At 46.0% G+C, this 18417-nt stretch overlaps 1 protein-coding gene and 1 long non-coding RNA gene across 7 annotated transcripts in view; one reads left to right on the forward strand and one right to left on the reverse strand.

Annotated features, from left to right (window-relative positions):
- IL16 (interleukin 16) overlaps positions 1-18417 on the reverse strand; it is a 117317-nt gene that overhangs the window by 75611 nt on the left and 23289 nt on the right. For 4 of the 6 annotated variants that reach the window (XM_058542580.1, XM_058542578.1, XM_058542577.1 and 1 more), the window contains exons 1-2: positions 17431-18295; positions 10903-11315 (exon numbers count right to left, since the gene is read on the reverse strand). In XM_058542580.1, the coding sequence (XP_058398563.1) occupies positions 10903-11315; positions 17431-17632 (615 nt within the window). In that variant the 5' untranslated portion in view covers positions 17633-18295. Of the gene's footprint in view, positions 1-10902; positions 11316-17430; positions 18296-18417 lie in introns of those variants that run through there. The other 2 variants (XM_058542581.1, XM_058542582.1) reach the window with 2 other exon arrangements.
- On the forward strand, positions 16788-18295 carry LOC131406519 (uncharacterized). Its single transcript, XR_009220162.1, has 3 exons — positions 16788-17452; positions 17668-18013; positions 18234-18295. It is a non-coding gene; the product is annotated as an uncharacterized LOC131406519 (long non-coding RNA).

Raw genomic sequence — 18417 nt, forward strand, 5'->3', positions numbered from 1 at the left:
GAGGGCAGAAGGAAGAGGCGCAACACTTTTCAAGGGCAGAAAAATACATGTCAACTATAAATCCTATCCATTGAAAATACCCTTCAGGAATGAAGGAGAAGTAAAGATATTCTCAGATGAATGAAAAACGCAGAGAATGTGTCACTAGCAGATCTATCCTTAAAGAATGGCTAAAGGAAGCTCTCCAAATAGAAAGAAAATGACAAAACAGCTGGGACCTTCAGAAAGGAAAGAACAGTAGAATAGGTAAAAATAGAAGTAGCAATAATAGATATCTTTCCCTTTATGAGTTTCTTTAATCATATTTTATGCTTGAAGCAAAAGTTATAACATCACCTGATGTGGTGGTCAATGGATGTAGATGAAGTTAAGACACTTAAGTCATCACTTAAGACAATGATATTTAAGAAATGAGGAGAGTAAAGGGACTTAAATAGAAGTAAGCTTTCTACTTCACTCAAAGGCGTAAAACATCAGTACCAATAAGGCAATACATACAGCAACCACTATGAAAACTATAAAAAGTGATATACTCAAAAACATTACAAATAAATCAAAATGGAGCTCTAAAAAATGTTCACATAATCCACAGGAAAGCAAGAGAAAAGAAATGGAGGAACAAGAAATACAGGGAACAAACAGAAAACAAATAATAAAGTGGCAGACTTAAGCCCTAACATTAATTATTACTTTAAATGTAAATGGTCTAAATACTCCAATTAAAGAACAGAGATTGGCAGAGTGGGTAAAAATTTTAAAAAATTGACTCAACTATGTGCTGTCTATAAGAAATTCACTTAAGGCATAATGACATAGGTAGATCAAAAGTAAAGGATAAAAAAGATATGCAAAGATTAATCAAAATTCAGCAGAACTAAACAATACATCATTCAGGCATACAAACAGGTATGGTAAACTCTAAAAAGAAAATCTGGGGCATGATGCACCCAAAATGAAGGACAGTGGTTATCTCTGAAAGGTGTGGGAATGGGATGGCCATCATGTAGGGGCACTCAAAGTGCCTCAAAATTTATGGTAAGACTTGTTTCTTAAACTTGATGATTAATAGACAGGTATTCAGGGCATCTTTATTTTTTTAGAGTATACATTTTATAAATTTATTTTTATATTATCAATATTTAATAAAATATTTTTAAAGATCCTAAAATAATAAATTATGATTCATCCATGTGATGGAATCTCATGCAGCCTTTAACATTTTTTCAGACACTCTCCTAAGCTGGTGCTGGAAGCACAAACTCATTCAGTAAATTCTTCCTACCTACAGCTAGTACCCAGAATTCATTCTTTAGTGGGAACATACAACTTTGTGTTTCTGTGATAAATTACTGTAGTAAAATAGGGAGACACAGCATGCCCTAGAAATTCAGAGGGAGCAGGTTGTCTCAAACAGGGATGGTGGAAGCTAGGGGTACAGGATAAGGGGAGGATCAGGAAAAGCTTCATGGCAAATATTCCATTGAAGCTGGGCCTCAGAGGATGACTAAGATTTGGGTTCATGAAGATCAGAGTCAGGAAGGTATTCCAGGTAGAGGGGGCAGCAAGGGCAGAGGCTTGAAGGCAGTAACCAGTGGGTTTTACGCAAAGAATAGAGAGAAGCGTTGGGTGAATTGTAAGGCACATATGAAGGGCCATATTGAGAAACAGAGTTGGAAAGGTAGATGGTTTTCTACTTCTTCCCAATTTCCCTATTCCTCTGCTTCTTTCCACAAAACTCTTTTCATTAACCAAATGGTGTCCAGCGAGAACGAATGAGATTCAAAAGACCAGCTTCCAGGCAAATAGCTCCAAATGTCTTTTGACAACGGAAACAGCAACTAGAAACCACGTGGAGTTTCGGAGACAGTCAGCAAGTGCACATTAATCATACCTGCGGGCTATCCCTCCCGCTTCCTGCATGTGGCCCACCCTTGTCTCCCTCCCCATCCTCCCCCACACACAGGGGAGGCGGCTGGCTCCATGGGAGTCCTGGAGCCCTAAGCTTCCCTGCCAGTGGCTGCTCTCAGCCTCCACCAGCTGCTCTTCTGTGGCAGGAAGAGGCAAGCGGCCAAAGGATTGTGTTTCCCACTTGCCAAGGAAGCCTGGGCCTCAAAGCCACAGGCTGAACTGCTTCAAGGCAGCAAGATGAAGGGACTTGTCTGATCATGGAAGGCCTTGACCACCCTCTCACCACCCACAGCACATGCCAGAGATTCAGATGGTTGATCTGACCTCATGACATCCTGAGTCACGCTACATGAGTGGTAACTTTGCCTAAACAATATTTTGAATTTGTAAAGAAAAGCAGGATTTTACACACTACAAAGGCCCTTCCCATGTGGATCAAAGCATTTTGCATCCTTTTAGAAGGTCAGCTCCAGGGGGAGGACCTCCCACATGCTTGGTCTCATCTGCTGCTGTTTGACTCCCAGATGGAAGTGCCCAGTGACTCCAGACCCCAGCCAGTGGGAATGCCCAAAGCAATGTCCAGTGTAAACCCACGTGTTGGCTCAAAAAAACCAATGCGAGCTTGGGCTATGTCAATAGGCCCTCTCTGCCTTAAGGGTGGCCTCATTATGCTCATTTAGGCAACCATTCATTCCACAAATATTTATAGAGCCATCACTCTGTGCCAGCTCCCAATCTCATCCAGTGCCTTAAAAAGAGTACCCGCTCCATAGTGAGCAAATATAGGGCTTCAGGCCTATTTGGTGATCTGCTAATATTTAGCTAGAGAGAAACCAAAAAACAAACGAGGTAGGAGGCATCAGATTGTATCAAGGGAGCTTGTGCCCCCCTCCCACCCCATCTCTCCCCTGGGTCTATCCTATCAAGAGCAAATCACACCACCGGTGTGCACAGTTTTAGGCTGGAAGGGTGTCTGTTTGCTGGAGTGAAGAGGGGTGATTAGAGAATTGCAGGTGTCCACGTGCCTGCATGTATGGCCCCATGTGGTGCTGGACAGTGGTGGGAGAGGTGGGGGAAAAGGGATCACGGCCAGTGGCCAAGAGCCAGGAAAAGGCTCTTACTACCCCACGGCATTCCAGTGCAGAACTCCGAGAAGTCCAAGAACTTATTTGAACTTGGATATCCAAGTACTTATGAGGTATATTTGTCAAGGTAGAAGGATAGAAAATTTATTTTTCAACATATTTTATCTTCATTTATAACTTTTAAATATTTAGACGTTTGGCCTATAGGTCTCCATTTGTGCTCTCATCCTAGGTCCTGCCCATGTTAGAGGCAAGACTGCTTCAGGCAGAAGGAAAGTGATCTCAGTGTAGAAATGCAGAAGGAATGAAGAATAAAGGAAAGTGTAAACATGTGAATTAGTGTAAATGAATATTGACTCTACAGAACAATAATAATGACCTATTCTTGTGTTTTAAATGTAAGTACAATTGAAATGCATGACAATAATATCAAAAAGAGTGGCAGCTGTAAATGGAGTTGTGTGTTTTAGGTCTTAGCATTGTCTGAGAACTGATAAATGTACTAATTTGTATGATACTCTAATACAGTAAGAACACAGTTATATATTTTAATGATTAAAAGAATAGTAAAAAATGTATAACTCATAAACTAATTGAAGGGGAAATAGAGTAGCAAAAGATATATTAATCTAAAAGAGGGCAAGAAGAGACAGAAAACCAAGTGTAAAACTTTTGGGACAATGAGAGACCAAATAATAAGAGAGTAGATATAGACCCAAACACATCTAAAATTACACTAAATGTAAATGGTAACAATACCCACTATTATAAGATAAAGACTGTAAGATGGAAGAAAAATAAACTAACTATATGCTGCTTACATGAGATGTACTTTAAATATATAAACACAGGTTGAAGGTGAAAGGAGGGAAAAAAGATATACAGTGCAAACACTAACCAAAAGACAGTAGATGAATATCAGATAATGTTATTAGCAAAAATCATCATTAGACAAAAAAGTACTATTTCAAAATTATAAAGGTGTTAATTCACCAGGAAAATATTTTAAAAATACTAAATGTGCATATAAAAATATAGCTTCAAAATATATAAAGCAAAAATTGACAGAACTAAAAAAATGAATGGGCAAATCTACAATCATAATTGGAGACTTTAACACACTTCTCTCAGTAGCTAATAGAGGAATGGAATCAGTAAGGATAAAAAAGATCTGGAAAATGTGATTATCAAATTGACCTAATAGACATATATAGAACACTGCATTGAACAACAGCATTATATACGTGTATATTTATATATATAAAATATTCATATTACATATAGCATATTTACATATGATATATATAATTATATATATATAATTTCCAATGATTAAACCATTGCAATTAAAATCATTCACAATATGTTCTCTTCTCCAACCACAGAATAATCAATCTAGGAAGAGAGAGAGAGAGGTTAATCAATCTAGGAAGAGAGAGAAAATCCTCAACTGCCTGGAAATTAAAGAATACATTTCTAAATAAACCATAAGTCACATGAGAAATCACAATAGAAAAAATACATATCTGTATCTATCTATCTATCAAGAAAATATTAAATATCAAAATTTGTGAATGAAGCTAACTAAACGTAGAGGGAAATTTATAGCCATAAATGCATTTATTAGAAAAGAATAAAAGCTGCAAATCAATTATCCACGCTTTCATCTCAAAAAACTAGAAACAAAGAACAAAAAAATAGACCTAAAGAATGTAGAAGAAAAGACATAAAAAGAATAAGAACAGAGAGAAATTAAATAGAAAACATAGAACAGAAAACTTCAACAAAATCAAAAGCTGGTTCTTTGAGAAGACATAAAACTGATACATCCCTGGAACAATAGATTAGTTTTAAAAAAAGAGAGAAAAGATATAAAGTATCGATATCAGGAAGGAAAAATAGGCATCACTACAGTTCCTCCCAATGCCTGGAAGGTGATAAGCACACACACCCCACACACACCAACACAAGTAGCACTGGGGAGGCTGAGGATGAGTGGCTGTAGCCATGTCAATATCCTGGTTGTGATATTGTGCTACAGTTTTACCAAGTGTTACCTTTGGCAGAAATGGGGAGAGGGTAACAGGACCTCTCTGTATTACTCTTTACATCATGTAAATCTATAGTTATCTCAATAAAACCTTCCATTAAAATGTACTAAGATTTCCTGAACAACTTTATGCTAATAAAATTGGAAATTCAGATGAAAAAAATTCCTAGAACAAAAATACATCTTACCAAAACTGATACTGGAAGAAATTTTAAAAATCTGAATATTCCTGTATCTATTAAATAGATTCAATGGTAATTTAAAACCTTTCCACAAAGAAATCTCCAGGCCCAGGTGGCTCTTAAGTGAATTCTTCCAACCATTTAAAAAAGGTTAGCACCAATATTAGTCAAGCTATTCCAGAGGGTGGAAAAGAGGAAATATTTCCTAACTCATTTCATGAGGCCAACATACATACCCATAATATGAAAAGCAGACAAGGACATTACAAGAAAGGAAAATTTCAGGTTAATCTCTCCCTCAAACACAAATGGCAAAAATCACAAACAAAATATTAACATATCCAATCCACAGTTATATTAAAAGGATACTATTTCATAACTAAGTTGAGTTTGTTCCAGGAATGCAACATTGTTTTAACATTCAAAAGAGTCAATCAATGTAACTCATCACATTAACAAGAATGAAGTAGAAAAATCCGTATGATTATCTCAATAAATGCAGAGAAAAGTCATTTGATAAAACTTAACAAATTCACTAGGGGAAAACTAAAACCTCTTTTCCAACTGCAAATAGAGGCAAACTTCCTCAATCCAATGAAGAGTATCTACAAAAATACAACAAACATCATACTTATTTGCCAAATAATGAAACGTTTCCCTTGAGCTCAGCAATGAAACAAGGATACTGCTGTCACCGCTTCTGTCCATCACTGTACTTTAGGCCCCGGCCAGCAAGACGTGTGTTGGGGGGGGTGGTATAAAAATTGGGAGGGAGAAACAGAGCTATGATTTTTCAAAAGTGGCAAAAAAAAAAAAAAAAGATTGTGTATGCTGAAAAACAAACCAAAAAAATCTATAATCAAACGTGAGAGAAATACATCATGTAAATGGATTGGAAGATTCAATATTGTAAAGATATCAGTTCTCTTCAAATTGATCTATAGAGTCAATGCAATTCCAATAAAATCTCACGAATAACCAAGTCTAATTGGAAGAATAAAGCTAGAGAACTTACAAACCAGATAAAAAAACTTATTATAAAACCACCATAATCAAAACTGAGTGGTATTAGTGCAAGAATAAAAAAATACGACTAACCAGAATGGAGAGACCAGAAACAGACCCACATGTGCATGTGGTCCTTGCCATATAAAAGAGATGACAGTGCTGTGCAGTGGGGCGAGAACAGGCCTCCAGAAAATAATGCTGGGACAATCGGATAGCCACATAGGAAAAAATTTAATGTATGCATCACAAAGTGTACAAAAACCAACTTGATATGAATTAAAGATCCAAATGTGAAAGATAAAACAACAAAGCTGCTAGAAGAAACATGGGAAAATATCTTTACAAGCTTGGGGCAGACAATAATTTCTTTAAAAGGATCTCTTGGTAACACTGGAGCCAGGCCCACTGTGTGGGATGTAAGTGTCTCCCTCTCACTTCTGCCACCTCCTTTGTCCCCCTCCCTCCACCCCCTCCCTCTGCATTCCCACCCCAATCCTACCTGCACACCCCACTGCTGTGGCGCCCTGCTAAGTCTCCAGGGAAGCACTGTCTACATCCTTGGCCCATAAGTGCAGGGCCTCCTGGAGGGGCGGACAACAGACTGCAGCTTGACCTAAGCTCGTTCTCTTGTTCTGAGATTGCTTCAATTCCACAGTAATTTAGCTGGACCCATTCCCCTCTAGGGAAGTCCCATAATGAAGGGCTCACATCCTATTCCTGTAGAATGCTCAGGGGACCCGAAAGGTAACCTAGAAGCTCCTTCAAGGATATAAGTCCCCGACTACACATCCTCTGGGTGGACCCTTTCTGCAGGGAAACTGAACAAGCAAATCCGGAGCTTGGAAGGGGACAAGCGACAGGATTACTTATGCTGGCACCTGTCCCCTTGTCTAGACTGCAAACTCCCGCGGGGAGGAATAGTGTCAAATGTGTTTCTTTATCCCTAGAGGATAGCTCAGAGCAGGTGCTTTGCCAACATTTGAAGAAACAGAGGAGAGGAATGAGGGACAAAGGAGGAGAGAGAGTGGAAAGAGAGGGGCCATTTGGTGAGCTTCAGTTCCACCCGCCTCAGCTCCCTTCCCTTTGGCCTCAATATCCTACTTAAAAGGCATTTAAAATACTTTTTCCATTTGAAAAAAGACAGTGGGTCTGGAGTAGCCAAGGAGTCCATGCATTTCCTTCTTTTAAAGGTCTGGGTCTTACAAATTGTGCTTTTGTCTGTTAGGTTAGGGAGTCTGGCTTGAACATCTTCCAGTTGAATCTGTCCCCAGGGGTCTGGAAGCCCCCTGAAGAAGGAGCCCCCATCAGTGCATTCATGCATGATATAGGGTCAGATGTTTGCTCCAGATTCCACACGGCCCGCCCTGCTTTGGCATGTCCCTGGGCAGTGACTTACTCAGCCCTGGTTGTGCCAAACACAACGCATCCAATAAGGCTTTTTTTTTTCAGTTGGCTGTTTATATAACTTCCTCTTCTTTAATTTCTCTATTAGGCGTTTCTAGAAGAGAGGCTGATGTCACAGGCCTCTTTCCAGATGTTGTTTTGAAATCAGTGTAACCATGGCATTGCTGGAGGCTGGGCCAACCGAGTCACGCCTGGGTGCAGGGCAGGGAAGGAGCCAGGACGGGGACTAGAGTGTCCCCGCAAGAAGGGAGGGAGATGTTACTGAGTACCCTGGGGCTCCTCCAGAAAGGCTGTTGGGACCAGCTGTCGCCTTTCACCTTCCTGCACAGTCACTTTCCATACGAAATGGGACCTGCTCAGGCAACTGAAACCCTCACTTGCTCAGAACTCACGAATGGATCAGTGGAGATCACCTGTGCTTCTTAAAAGGAAAAAAGACCTCAGGTTCTGAGCTGGCCGATACCCCTCTCTGCCATCTCAGTTCATGCCTGCCTCAAACTTGACTCAACTGTGCATACCACCCCTTCCCCACCCTCAGCAAATGAGCCTCTTTCCAGCCTCTGAGCCCCTGTACCTGTTCCTCTGTCCCTCCGCCCATTCTCGTCACTCACTGTGATCTGGACTACTTTACTTGGACATTCTGCTTTCAACAGTCACCTCCAGCGCTCCCTTCCCCAAACAGAGCTGCATATCCCTCCTCAGCATCCCATGATTTCCCTATGTATCTCTACCCATGACCTAAAATAGGAATGATCCGTTTTGCCCCTCTCTCCATCATTAGCCTACGAGCATCGCTAAAGCTACAATTCTTGCACACTGCCTGGCACATTGAAGGTACTCAATAAATATTATTGACTTCATTAATTACTTAGTTACTCAGTATCAGTCATTGTCCCCATCCTAAAACAGAAATAATAATATTTATTAAGGAATTACTATGTGTACTGTTCTGTTTTAGGTGCATTTTCTCATGTAAAGGCTTATAACTTTATCCTGATAAAACCCATACAAGGTATATACTATTATTAATATTCTCCTTTTAACAGGTGAGAAAATTGAGGCACAGAGAGATAAAGTGAATTGTCCAGGATCACACAGCTACTAAATGGGAAAGTTGGACCCAAACCGGAGCAGTCAGACTAATGAGGCCACACCCCTGACCCCTGTGCCATCCTGCCCCCAGAAATCATAACACTGCTGTAACTGCCTTCCTCTCAGGGCCTGGGGGGAAGGGGACAATGAGATAAGAGCTGCGAAAACACTTTTTAAACCAAAGTATTGTGCTCATGGAATCACAAAGAGATGACAGAGGTGCAGTTTCTCTTTGACTCCTTGCCAGCCTCCCCCGCTGCCTTCCTCCAGCCCTCCCCAGGCAGCCAGCCTCCCGCCGACCGCCCGACAGACGCCAAGCACAGAGCTCCAGACACACGCTCCTGGGCACAGTGGCCCCCGCATAGCACTCGGGGCTCCCTCACGCCCATCTCTGTGCTCATGCAGTTCCCTCCACCTGGAATTCTGCCCCCTGCTTAGTCACATCCTGCATCCTTCATGGAACCTCTCACCTTTCCTGACCATTTTTCCTGCCCCTAGTGTTTCCCATCTCAGAACACGGCACCTCCTCTCCCCAGAGCTGGTCAGTTCAAAACTTGCAGTTCAACACGTGCCTCTCACTCTCTACACTCGACATCCTCCCATCAGCGAATCCTGTTGGCTTTGCCTCCAACACAAATCCCTACCCTGACCATCTCAGAGCCTCTACCAGTACCATCTTAGGCCCATCATTGTCGGGGCTCTCCTCATGGTCTCCTTACCCTCCATTCTCTGCTCAGCAGCTGAATGCTCCCTAAAAGGATCATGTCACACCCCTGCTCAGTCTTCCACTGTTTTCTCATCCTTGTTAGAATAAAATTCCACATCTGGCCCCTGGCTACCACCCCAACTTCATCCTCTACCATTTCCTCCTTTCCCTGATTCCCTCTACAGGCTCTTCTCCTTGATGCTCCACAAGCACACTCTTTTCTTCATGTCTTTGCGCACGCTGTTCCTTCTGCCTGGAACATCGTTCGCGACAAACTAGGAGCCTGGCCAGGCTCCCCCAAACCCTCTGGGCTGCTGGCGCCTCCTTCTACCCTAATGGGTGAGCTCAGGTTGTATCAATAGAAGTCACATTGTGGGTGATGGAGCAGCCTGGGCTAGGTGGGGCCCTCGCAGAAGCTGCTCGTGTCTGGAGATGATTGGGGCTATCCCCTCTATGGGGCCTGATCTCCTAATCTGTTACATAATGTTACATGATGTTGTTTATTGTATACATGCTAAGCAATGATTTTCCTCTCCAAGGAGGCAAGTTGTGCAAAAGGACTAGACCCGTCCAAAGGTACTGGAATGCCTCCCCTATTGGCTGTTGGCATTCATGTGACTGTACCCAGTGGGGCTTGGCAGCAGCACATGGGAGAAGCCCCTCGGGGCTGGCCCATCACAGAGTGAGCCACGCTGGCTCCAAGGTTCAGGGCTGTTTGGACCCTTGAGAAACCCCACCTTTGATGGAAGGCTGAAGGCCCAGGACTTGAGAGAGAATAATTCGAGAGTAAAATTCTTTAATCAAACTCTATCTCATGGTACCCAGCAATTCCATCTCACTGTGATAACGAAAATTGAAACATGGTCTAACAGCAGAGAAAACATTCTGAACTTGGCAGGTCTCCAAACACAACTTGGTTTTCCCTCTCCCCCTTCCTTGTGTCTCCATGCACCGCCTGCATCACTCACAGCTGTGTCAGAACTGGCAGGGGTGCCTGGAGAACGCTCACAGTCACCACTCAGGGAGCAAACCCACTCATCCTGTCCTCTTCCTCCTGTTTGACGTAAGGTCTCCTCATCTGTCCAGGCTCTGTAAGTTGGGTTCTGTCACGTTCTCTACTGAGTGTGATTCCACCTGCCCATGGTATGCTGGACATTGCCTGCCTGGAGATGAGAACTGCCCAGAATATTGGCTATTGCATTTCCCAGCAGGGACCTGGGCTCAATTTACTGTGGACTGACACAGTCTCTTGCTGAATCTCGCAAGCAAGAAGGTCAGCTGAGTCCCATTCATTACCATGCTCATTGTTATCATTGCAGTGGACCCTGCCTCGAATTTTTCCTTGCTCTTGTTCAGAATTAGAACTCTGCGCCTTACTGACTTTGGAATAAAAGTGTTCAAAGACTTTAATTCATAACACCAGAACCCAACCGCAGACTCTTCCAGCCCCACAGATCCTGGGTGTACCTTCGTGAAGAACATCCTCCTACAATGCTTGCCTCGGTCACTCCCAGTTGCTTGGAGTTGAGTGGCCTCGGAGGCCAGTGCTAGATCAGGAATGCTGCTGGGCCCGGCCTCCGATGTGTCTGCCAGCTGCACAGATGAGTGGAAAATTCCCTCCTTGCCCTGGCCCAGGGAAATCTCAAAGGGATCAGGACATTTCTCATCGGGGCTAGAGCCATCGTCACTGGTCTTAGTGCTACAGAGGATCAGGGACCGGGAGATGGACCGGAATTTTGTGGATTTTCTGCTCTTGCCAGGACGGCTGTGAGTCTCCATCCTCAGAGAGGAAGTACTGCTGCCCTTCTTCCTATCCTGGTCTCTGGACCTCGGTGGACGGGCAGTGACTGGACTGGGCTTGGCCACCACTTCACGGGTCCCTGGAGGAAAGAGGAGACAGGGGGAAGCAATGTGACTCGCTGCTGACAAGTGGAGCTGGACGGAGTCCTGGAACTGAGCCGCGAGTGCCCGGCACCCGGGAAGCAGGACAGATGGGGACATCGCCCTCCACTGTCACCCGTCCCTTCAGGTTGCTGGCCAAATGGGACTTCGGTTGGCCCAAGTGTTTACTGCCCTGTCCACTCTCAGCCTCTTGGAGGCCAGGGATGATCATATCCAAACCCTCATTCTACAGACGGGGAAACTGAGGCACAGAGAAGGGAAGTGTAAACCCAGAGCCACAAGGGCACCAGCAGAAGAGCCAGTAATCAGAGTCGCACAGGGATTTGAGAGATCACAGAGACCTGTGCCTTGTGAGACTTCTAAACTGAAAAGCCATTCTCAGACAAAAGTCTACAGGGCCCTCCAGTCTGCAGAGCAGGTCAAAGGGGGAGGGAGATGAAGCTGCACCTGCCCGAGCCCTTCTTCTACCCTTGGTGACTCCTCTAGCAGCTCCAAAGGACCCTGGAATTCACGGAGCCCAGTTTGGAGACCACTGCTCTCTGCGGCCTCAGCTCACAGGCGAGGAGCCTCTGCTGGAGGAAGGTGGGAGTCTCAGGGGACGCCAGCCTGCCAGGGTGATGTGGGCATAGAAAGGAAGGAGCAGGGGAAGTGCCTGCAAAGGGCTCAGCGCACAAAAGGTGCTTGGTGAACCTGTGTGCCCTTCCCTGGGCCCGCGGTCACTCCCCCGCCAGGACTGCAGCCAGGCCTGGGGTCTCCCGCTCCCTCACCTGCCCTGCTGGATCAGACTCCCGCAGCCTCACGGACCAAAGACCGCCTTCCGCTTCAGGTCGGCATCCCTCAGCCCGGCCCGGCCCCCCCGGGAGGGCTCCTGGGGGCTGAGTTCCCGCGAGGCGGGCGGAAGGGGCCCAGATGCTGGCTTTACAGACGCTGAGGCTCGGGCCCAAGCTGCTAAAGCACCTGCGGCCAGGACAAGGCACCGCGGGGCGCGCGGCCCACTGGCACTGCCGTCTGCGCGCACCCAGTTCCAAAGAAGGAAAAGCAGAGCCTTCCGACAATTCGTTGAACAGGAGCCTTGCACAGAGGCCCCCGAAGAGAATTTCTTCTTAAAAGACTGTGGTTTTCAATACCCAAGTTGCAGAAATTTATTGTTTTCTATGTTAGCCTTTTAATTTTACGAATTTATTCACCGACCATGTAGAGGAACCAATAGCAATGAATTAAAACTAGTGAACAGGGCCGGCCCGGGCCGCAGCGGTTGAGTGCGCGCTCCGCTGCTGGCGGCCCGGGTTCGGATCCCGGGCGCGCACCAACACACCGCTTCTCCCGCCATGCTGTGGCTGTGTCCCACATAAAGTGGAGGAAGATGGGCACGGATGTTAGCCCAGGGCCAGTCTTCCTCAGCAAAAAGAGGATTGGCATGGATGTTAGCTCAGGGCTGATCTTCCTCACACACACACACAAAAAAACTAATGAATAAATAGTTGAGAGCGTACGATACACCAGGCACTGTTCTCGATGCCTTAGTATAAATTAACTCAATGTTGAGCCATTTCATCCAGCACCCTCTCGCCAATATCCTGAAGTCCTGTCTTCTGCGTCCTTCTGAGACAGGAACCAGCCCAATGAGACAGGGTCATCTGCAAGGCCCCTGGCCGAACAAGATAAGGCCCCTAACCAATCGGCAAGGTAGGAGAATCAAATAGAGACTACCACCAAGATCCATATTCCGCAGCCTCCCGACTCTCCCAGGGTTACGCACGCGCCCCAGCACCCAGGAATCCACTGAAGGTGACCCTAGCCCCATTAGCATAGTAAAAATCACACCCGGGGTGGAGAACTAGCATGCTAGTGATACATGCATCACATGTGGCAGCATGCTATGCAACAGCGCAGGCGCAAGCACAACCCCACCCCTACATGCCATGACAAGGCTCCTCCCCAGCCTTTGCCTAATAAAACCCCACAATCCTGCTCCCTAACGAGCCTCACCTGCCCCTTTCCTTTCCTTCCTTTCCACACTGGCTCCCTTGTGCCTCCCCTGTGCACAAGCCAATAAACTTTTACTTTCCTACTCCCGTTTGTTGTCTCTCTTGATTTCTATCCTGGGGGACAGCAAGGACCCACATGCCAGTGACATTTCCACCTTAAATGAGAGTAGACCCTCAACCACAGATGACTCCACACCTCTGCTGAGCCCCACCCTGACTGGGGGTTTTGGAGCCCTGGGGAGACACTCCCACTCCCCAGGAAACATTCACAGCCACCCACCAGGCCCCCAGCTCCAGCCAACAACTGTACGGTGTTTCCACAGTTAGCTTGGTCACACATTCTCAACAATGACTATCTCAACACATCACTTTATTAAAAATGAGATCGACCTCTCTCATCGTAACAGATATAATAAGGTCACCTTCTTCTTCACAGAAACATAAAAGTTATCAGACAGCAATTCCCCTGACTTCTTACCGCTGAATTTACACATCCATTTGCAATACGCACATATCTATGCACGCCCTTTGTAATGAAACACCCGCCCTCCTGCTGAGGCCAGGCCACCCTTCCGTTCTCTGGATTCCACTCCTCCAGGCTTTTCAGGCAGACCAACAATAAAAATAATAATAACTGACATTTATTTAGTGCTTATGATGTACCAAGCACTGTTCTAACTGCTTTACCATTTAATCCTCACAAAATCTACTATAGGCTCCATCAATACCCTCATTTTACAAAAAACGATAACTGAGGCACAGAGAGGTTAAGTAACTTCCTCAAGATCACACAGCTAGGACTCAGTGAAAGCAGGAATTAAACTGGGCAGTCTGACTCTGGAGCCTGCACCCTTATCCACAGCTTTGCTTTGCCATTGATTATTGTCTCTCTCGCTTTTAGCCCCCATCTCTCCCTCTGCACTGGGTCTTTTTTTTTTTTTGTGAGGAAGATCAGCCCTGAGCTAACATCCATGCTAATCCTCCTCTTTTTGCTGAGGAAGACCGGCTCTGAGCTAACATCTATTGCCAATCCTCCTCCTTTTTCTCCCCAAAGCCCCAGGAGATAGTTGTATGTCGTAGTTGCACATCCTTCTAGTTGCTGTATGTGGGACGCGGCCTCAGCAGGGCCGAAGAAGTGGTGCGTCGGTGTGCGCCCGGGATCCAAACCAGGGCCGCCAGCAGCGGAGCGCGTGCATTTAACCACTAAGCCACGGGGCCGGCCCTGCACTGGGTCTTGATCGTCAGCGTGTAACCTACTCAAATCATTGCTGGCTTTTAAAAAGTATGTGTTGACTCCAGATCCTCCTTTTGTCACCTGCCTCTTTTATCCCCTTCGTGTCTTCCTTCTTTTTCTTTTATTACGGTAAGAACACTCCCTCTGAGTGGGTTTCTAAGCATCAGCACAGCGCTGTTGTCTACAGGCACAGCAGGGGCAACAGGAGAGTACTCAGCCGTCCACATCTTGAACAAATGCTCTCCCTCCTGCACTTTCTGTGCACGTGCACCTCCTCATTGAGCCACAGCCCACAGAGTCTGCTTCCTTCCTCCAAAACCACCGAATCTCTCCTATCAGTTCTGCATTTTACATGCACCAAAGTCATGAACCCACGTCCAGAGGGCGTGATCTATTTGCTTAAAGCCTGCTGTATTCTGAGAGGGTTTGTTACCCAGTATATGAAGACTCAGATCTGTGGGCTGAAGAATACACAGAGTTCAAGCTTTTAGAGTCATTTTTTCCTTCTCATTGCTCTCCTTTACTTCCAGACATCACCTTTCAAATCTGAACTGTAAATGCCCTCCTTCCTACCACCATCCCTTGACACAGGAGCTCCTCTGCATTCTGAGAACTGGTGACTCTCAACACCAACGTCACTGCAAGTGTTAATGTACCCAAACCTCTTTCCATTTTGTTCAGCCTTGTTAGGACACTTCATAGTTCACCTGGGACTCATGGAGAAGGAAGTGTGCGTATGTGTGTACGTGCGTGCGTGCATGCACGTGTGTCGGTCACAGCCAGCACTGTTCCATTAGGCACGGAAATGAAAAACTGAAAGTTAATCAAAGTTTTGTGTTGAAATCCTCCTGGACTTTTGCTGGTGCTAAACAGAGAGAATATAAACATGGAGTTGCTGAGGGCCACCATGTGGAGAGGGCTACCTGAGAATGAAGCCAACAAAGAACGTACGGAAGGTACAGAGGCAGGGAGAGATGTGTAGAAAAAGATGAGAGAAAGGAAAGAGAACGGAGAGAAAGAGTGGGAAGGACTGAGTCTAGATGCTATTATATGAGCACCTAGATCCAGCCATGCCTTGAAGCCATTCTATCTATTCAGTTATGCAAACTAATACATTCCTCTTTTTACTTAAAAAAAAAAAAAAAGATCCTCCTGGAGTAGTGGTTCTTCTTTCTGACATTACTGGCATAAAGCATGGAAAACAGTGACACTCAAGGGCCAAGAGACTTTTGAAACCGTCTTTTATCCCACCCCAAAACAAGGAGAGGAGACAGTCACCCCAAGTCAAGGCCCAAACTCTCCTCCCCACCAGTGCTGGGCTTGGTCATAAAAGCCTCTTGCATTCTTTTTCCACCAAGCATTGCCACAGTCTGCATAGATTCTTGGGATACAAACCCAGTTCCCTTTCTTCTCCATATCCTCCCCCAACCCACAACAGCTGTCCCCTCAAAGGACAGCTCACTCACTGGGCTTTTTCCAGGACACAAACGTTTGGGAACCTTTGGGAGCAGGAGAAAGGCTGTGTTCTTCACTCAGTGGTGGAAAAGTTGGCTACATGCAGAATTTAAAAGAGCAGAGGGATAGAATTCATTGGTGGAAACTGCGCTACTCCCAGTGGACCCTTTGCAGGAGTGTCTGCTGAGTACTGTCGGTTTTTAAAAATAAGATTTTCCAGAGGGAATCGCGACTTCTGCGGCCTTGGCTCTCACACAGGATGGCGGGGTCCATGGGACGAGAGGCTGGTTATGCGCTGGGGGCAAGGGGCTAACCTTTCGGTCAAGAGCAAAGACAGTTTTTAAAATGAGCCTTCTCACTATGGAAACATGTTTTTTAAAAAAGGGAACAATTGCAAAAGGGTTGTAGAGGAGAAGCCAGAATTGGACTTCTGTGGGAGATGGCTTTCCCTAGGCCTGGCATAGAGCGAAGAGAGAGAATAATTGAAAACAGCCGGGGTCAGATGGCTCAGCTTAGCTTCGGTAATTGTGCTCAGGACAGTGGAACCAGCTCTTGCCCCCTGAGGGAATCAATGTCCGAGGAGCCTGGGGGCCAGCCTGTGCCACTCCCCAGCTCCATCTTCCTTCAAAGGGTTGGAACTAATGAGCTCTCTCTGACTTTGCCCCAGGCTCTACGCACTTGTGCCAAACTCTTTGCAGATTTTCTCTGCCTTCAGTGCATCCTCCACGAGACAGCCCTGTGTGTCTCTTCTGGAGGCTTCCCGGGGAAGCAGGCAGAGGTTTCCAACATGGGATCAGCTGCTCTCACTTCCCAGCAGAACATCCAAAGGATCTGCTTCTCCCTGGAAACTGCTCTCCTACTCCCAAGAGGCCTTTTCCCCAAACCATGATGCTGTTTGCTCTTCAGTTCTATCTTCCTCAGAGTGTTGGGGTGGGAAGGGGTCTCCTCTCACACACAGGAGGGACTGTGCCTCAAAGAGAGATGAGAGCTCATCATCATCACAGCTCTCAGCCAGTGTTCAGACCCACCGCGGCTGAGCTGTCATCTATATAGAAACTGCCGAGCCAAAAGATGCGGCTGAATTGCAGAGAAATAGATAGTTCCTTCCCTTTAAAGGAGTTTGAAAAACTTCCAGACTGTGTGCTGGGGAGCAGGATCCATAAGTACTCCCTCCCTCCCTCCTTCCTTCCCTCCTTCTCTCTCTCCCTCCCTCGCACCTTCCTTCCTTCTCTCCCTGCCTCCGTCCCTCCCTCCTTCCTTCCCTCTTTTCTCCCTCCTTCCTCCCTCCCTGCCTTTTCATTCATTTCATTCAGCAAGCACTTGAGGGGGAACTATATGGGTCTGTCACCATGCTGGACAGAACTAACCTACTGGAGGAAAGGCCACCCTATTTCCCTCTGGATAAAATACACTTACCTCCCTGGAGAACTTTGAGAGGGTAAGTAACCCTATGGAGAGAGGGACACTGATTGATACAATGTGTTTCCCGTTTCTGAGTTCTCTGACAGGGTCCTAGATCAAAGGGAAGTCTTAACGTTTGGTCACTCCTGCCCTGGGCTATTTTTTGTCTTGAACTGGGGAGTGACTGAGAGAAAAGAAAGGAAAAGAGAAAATGCATGGTTCCTTCTCTTTCTAAGAGAGTCTCTTTAATAGCATTTTGTGGGATCTGCAGCCGGGACTGGTCGTATGCATGTCTGTATGCACTGGAGACAGGACTAGAGGAATGGCACGGCCTCCGGGCCTGTTTCCCAGCTGGCAAAGGGAGCAGGTAGTGTTGAAGTCAGTCTTATACCTGTCATCTTTCTTCCTCTACACTGGGACCTCCTGGGGCGGAGAGACCACACCTCACTCATTATGAGCCTCACTGGGGCTTGGCACAGAGTAGGGGCGTTTGCCTGGTCCCTGAATGAATGAATGAATGGTAGATGAGCACCTCACACGTCCCTGCCAGCTGACCTTCCCTGCACCAACATAAGGTGGAATGTTCCCAGATGTGAAGGTAAATTTTACGTGTCGAGGGGGCGGAGGGTTACCCAGATAACTGGTAAATTTTCTGGGTGTGTCTGAGGGGATGTTTCCAGAAGAGATTAGCATTTGGATCAGTAGACTGAGTAAAGATGATCCGCCCTCCCCAGTATGAGTGGGCATCGTCCAGTCCGTGGAGGGCCGGAATAGAACAGAAAGGCACAGGAAGGGCAAATTCTCTCTCTCTCCTGCAGCTGGGACATCGTCTCCTCCCGCCCTCGGACACTGGTGCTCCTGGTTCTTGGGCCTGTGGACTCAGACAGGGATATACACCGTTGACCCCTGGTTCGCAGGCCTTGGGGCCTGGACCGGAACTGCACCCCTGGCTCTCCTGGGCCTACAGCTTGCAGAGGGCAGGTTTGGGGATTTTCTCAGCCT

Source organism: Diceros bicornis, chromosome 5, assembly GCF_020826845.1.
Source record: "Diceros bicornis minor isolate mBicDic1 chromosome 5, mDicBic1.mat.cur, whole genome shotgun sequence".
NCBI classification, from domain to species: Eukaryota; Metazoa; Chordata; class Mammalia; order Perissodactyla; family Rhinocerotidae; genus Diceros; species Diceros bicornis.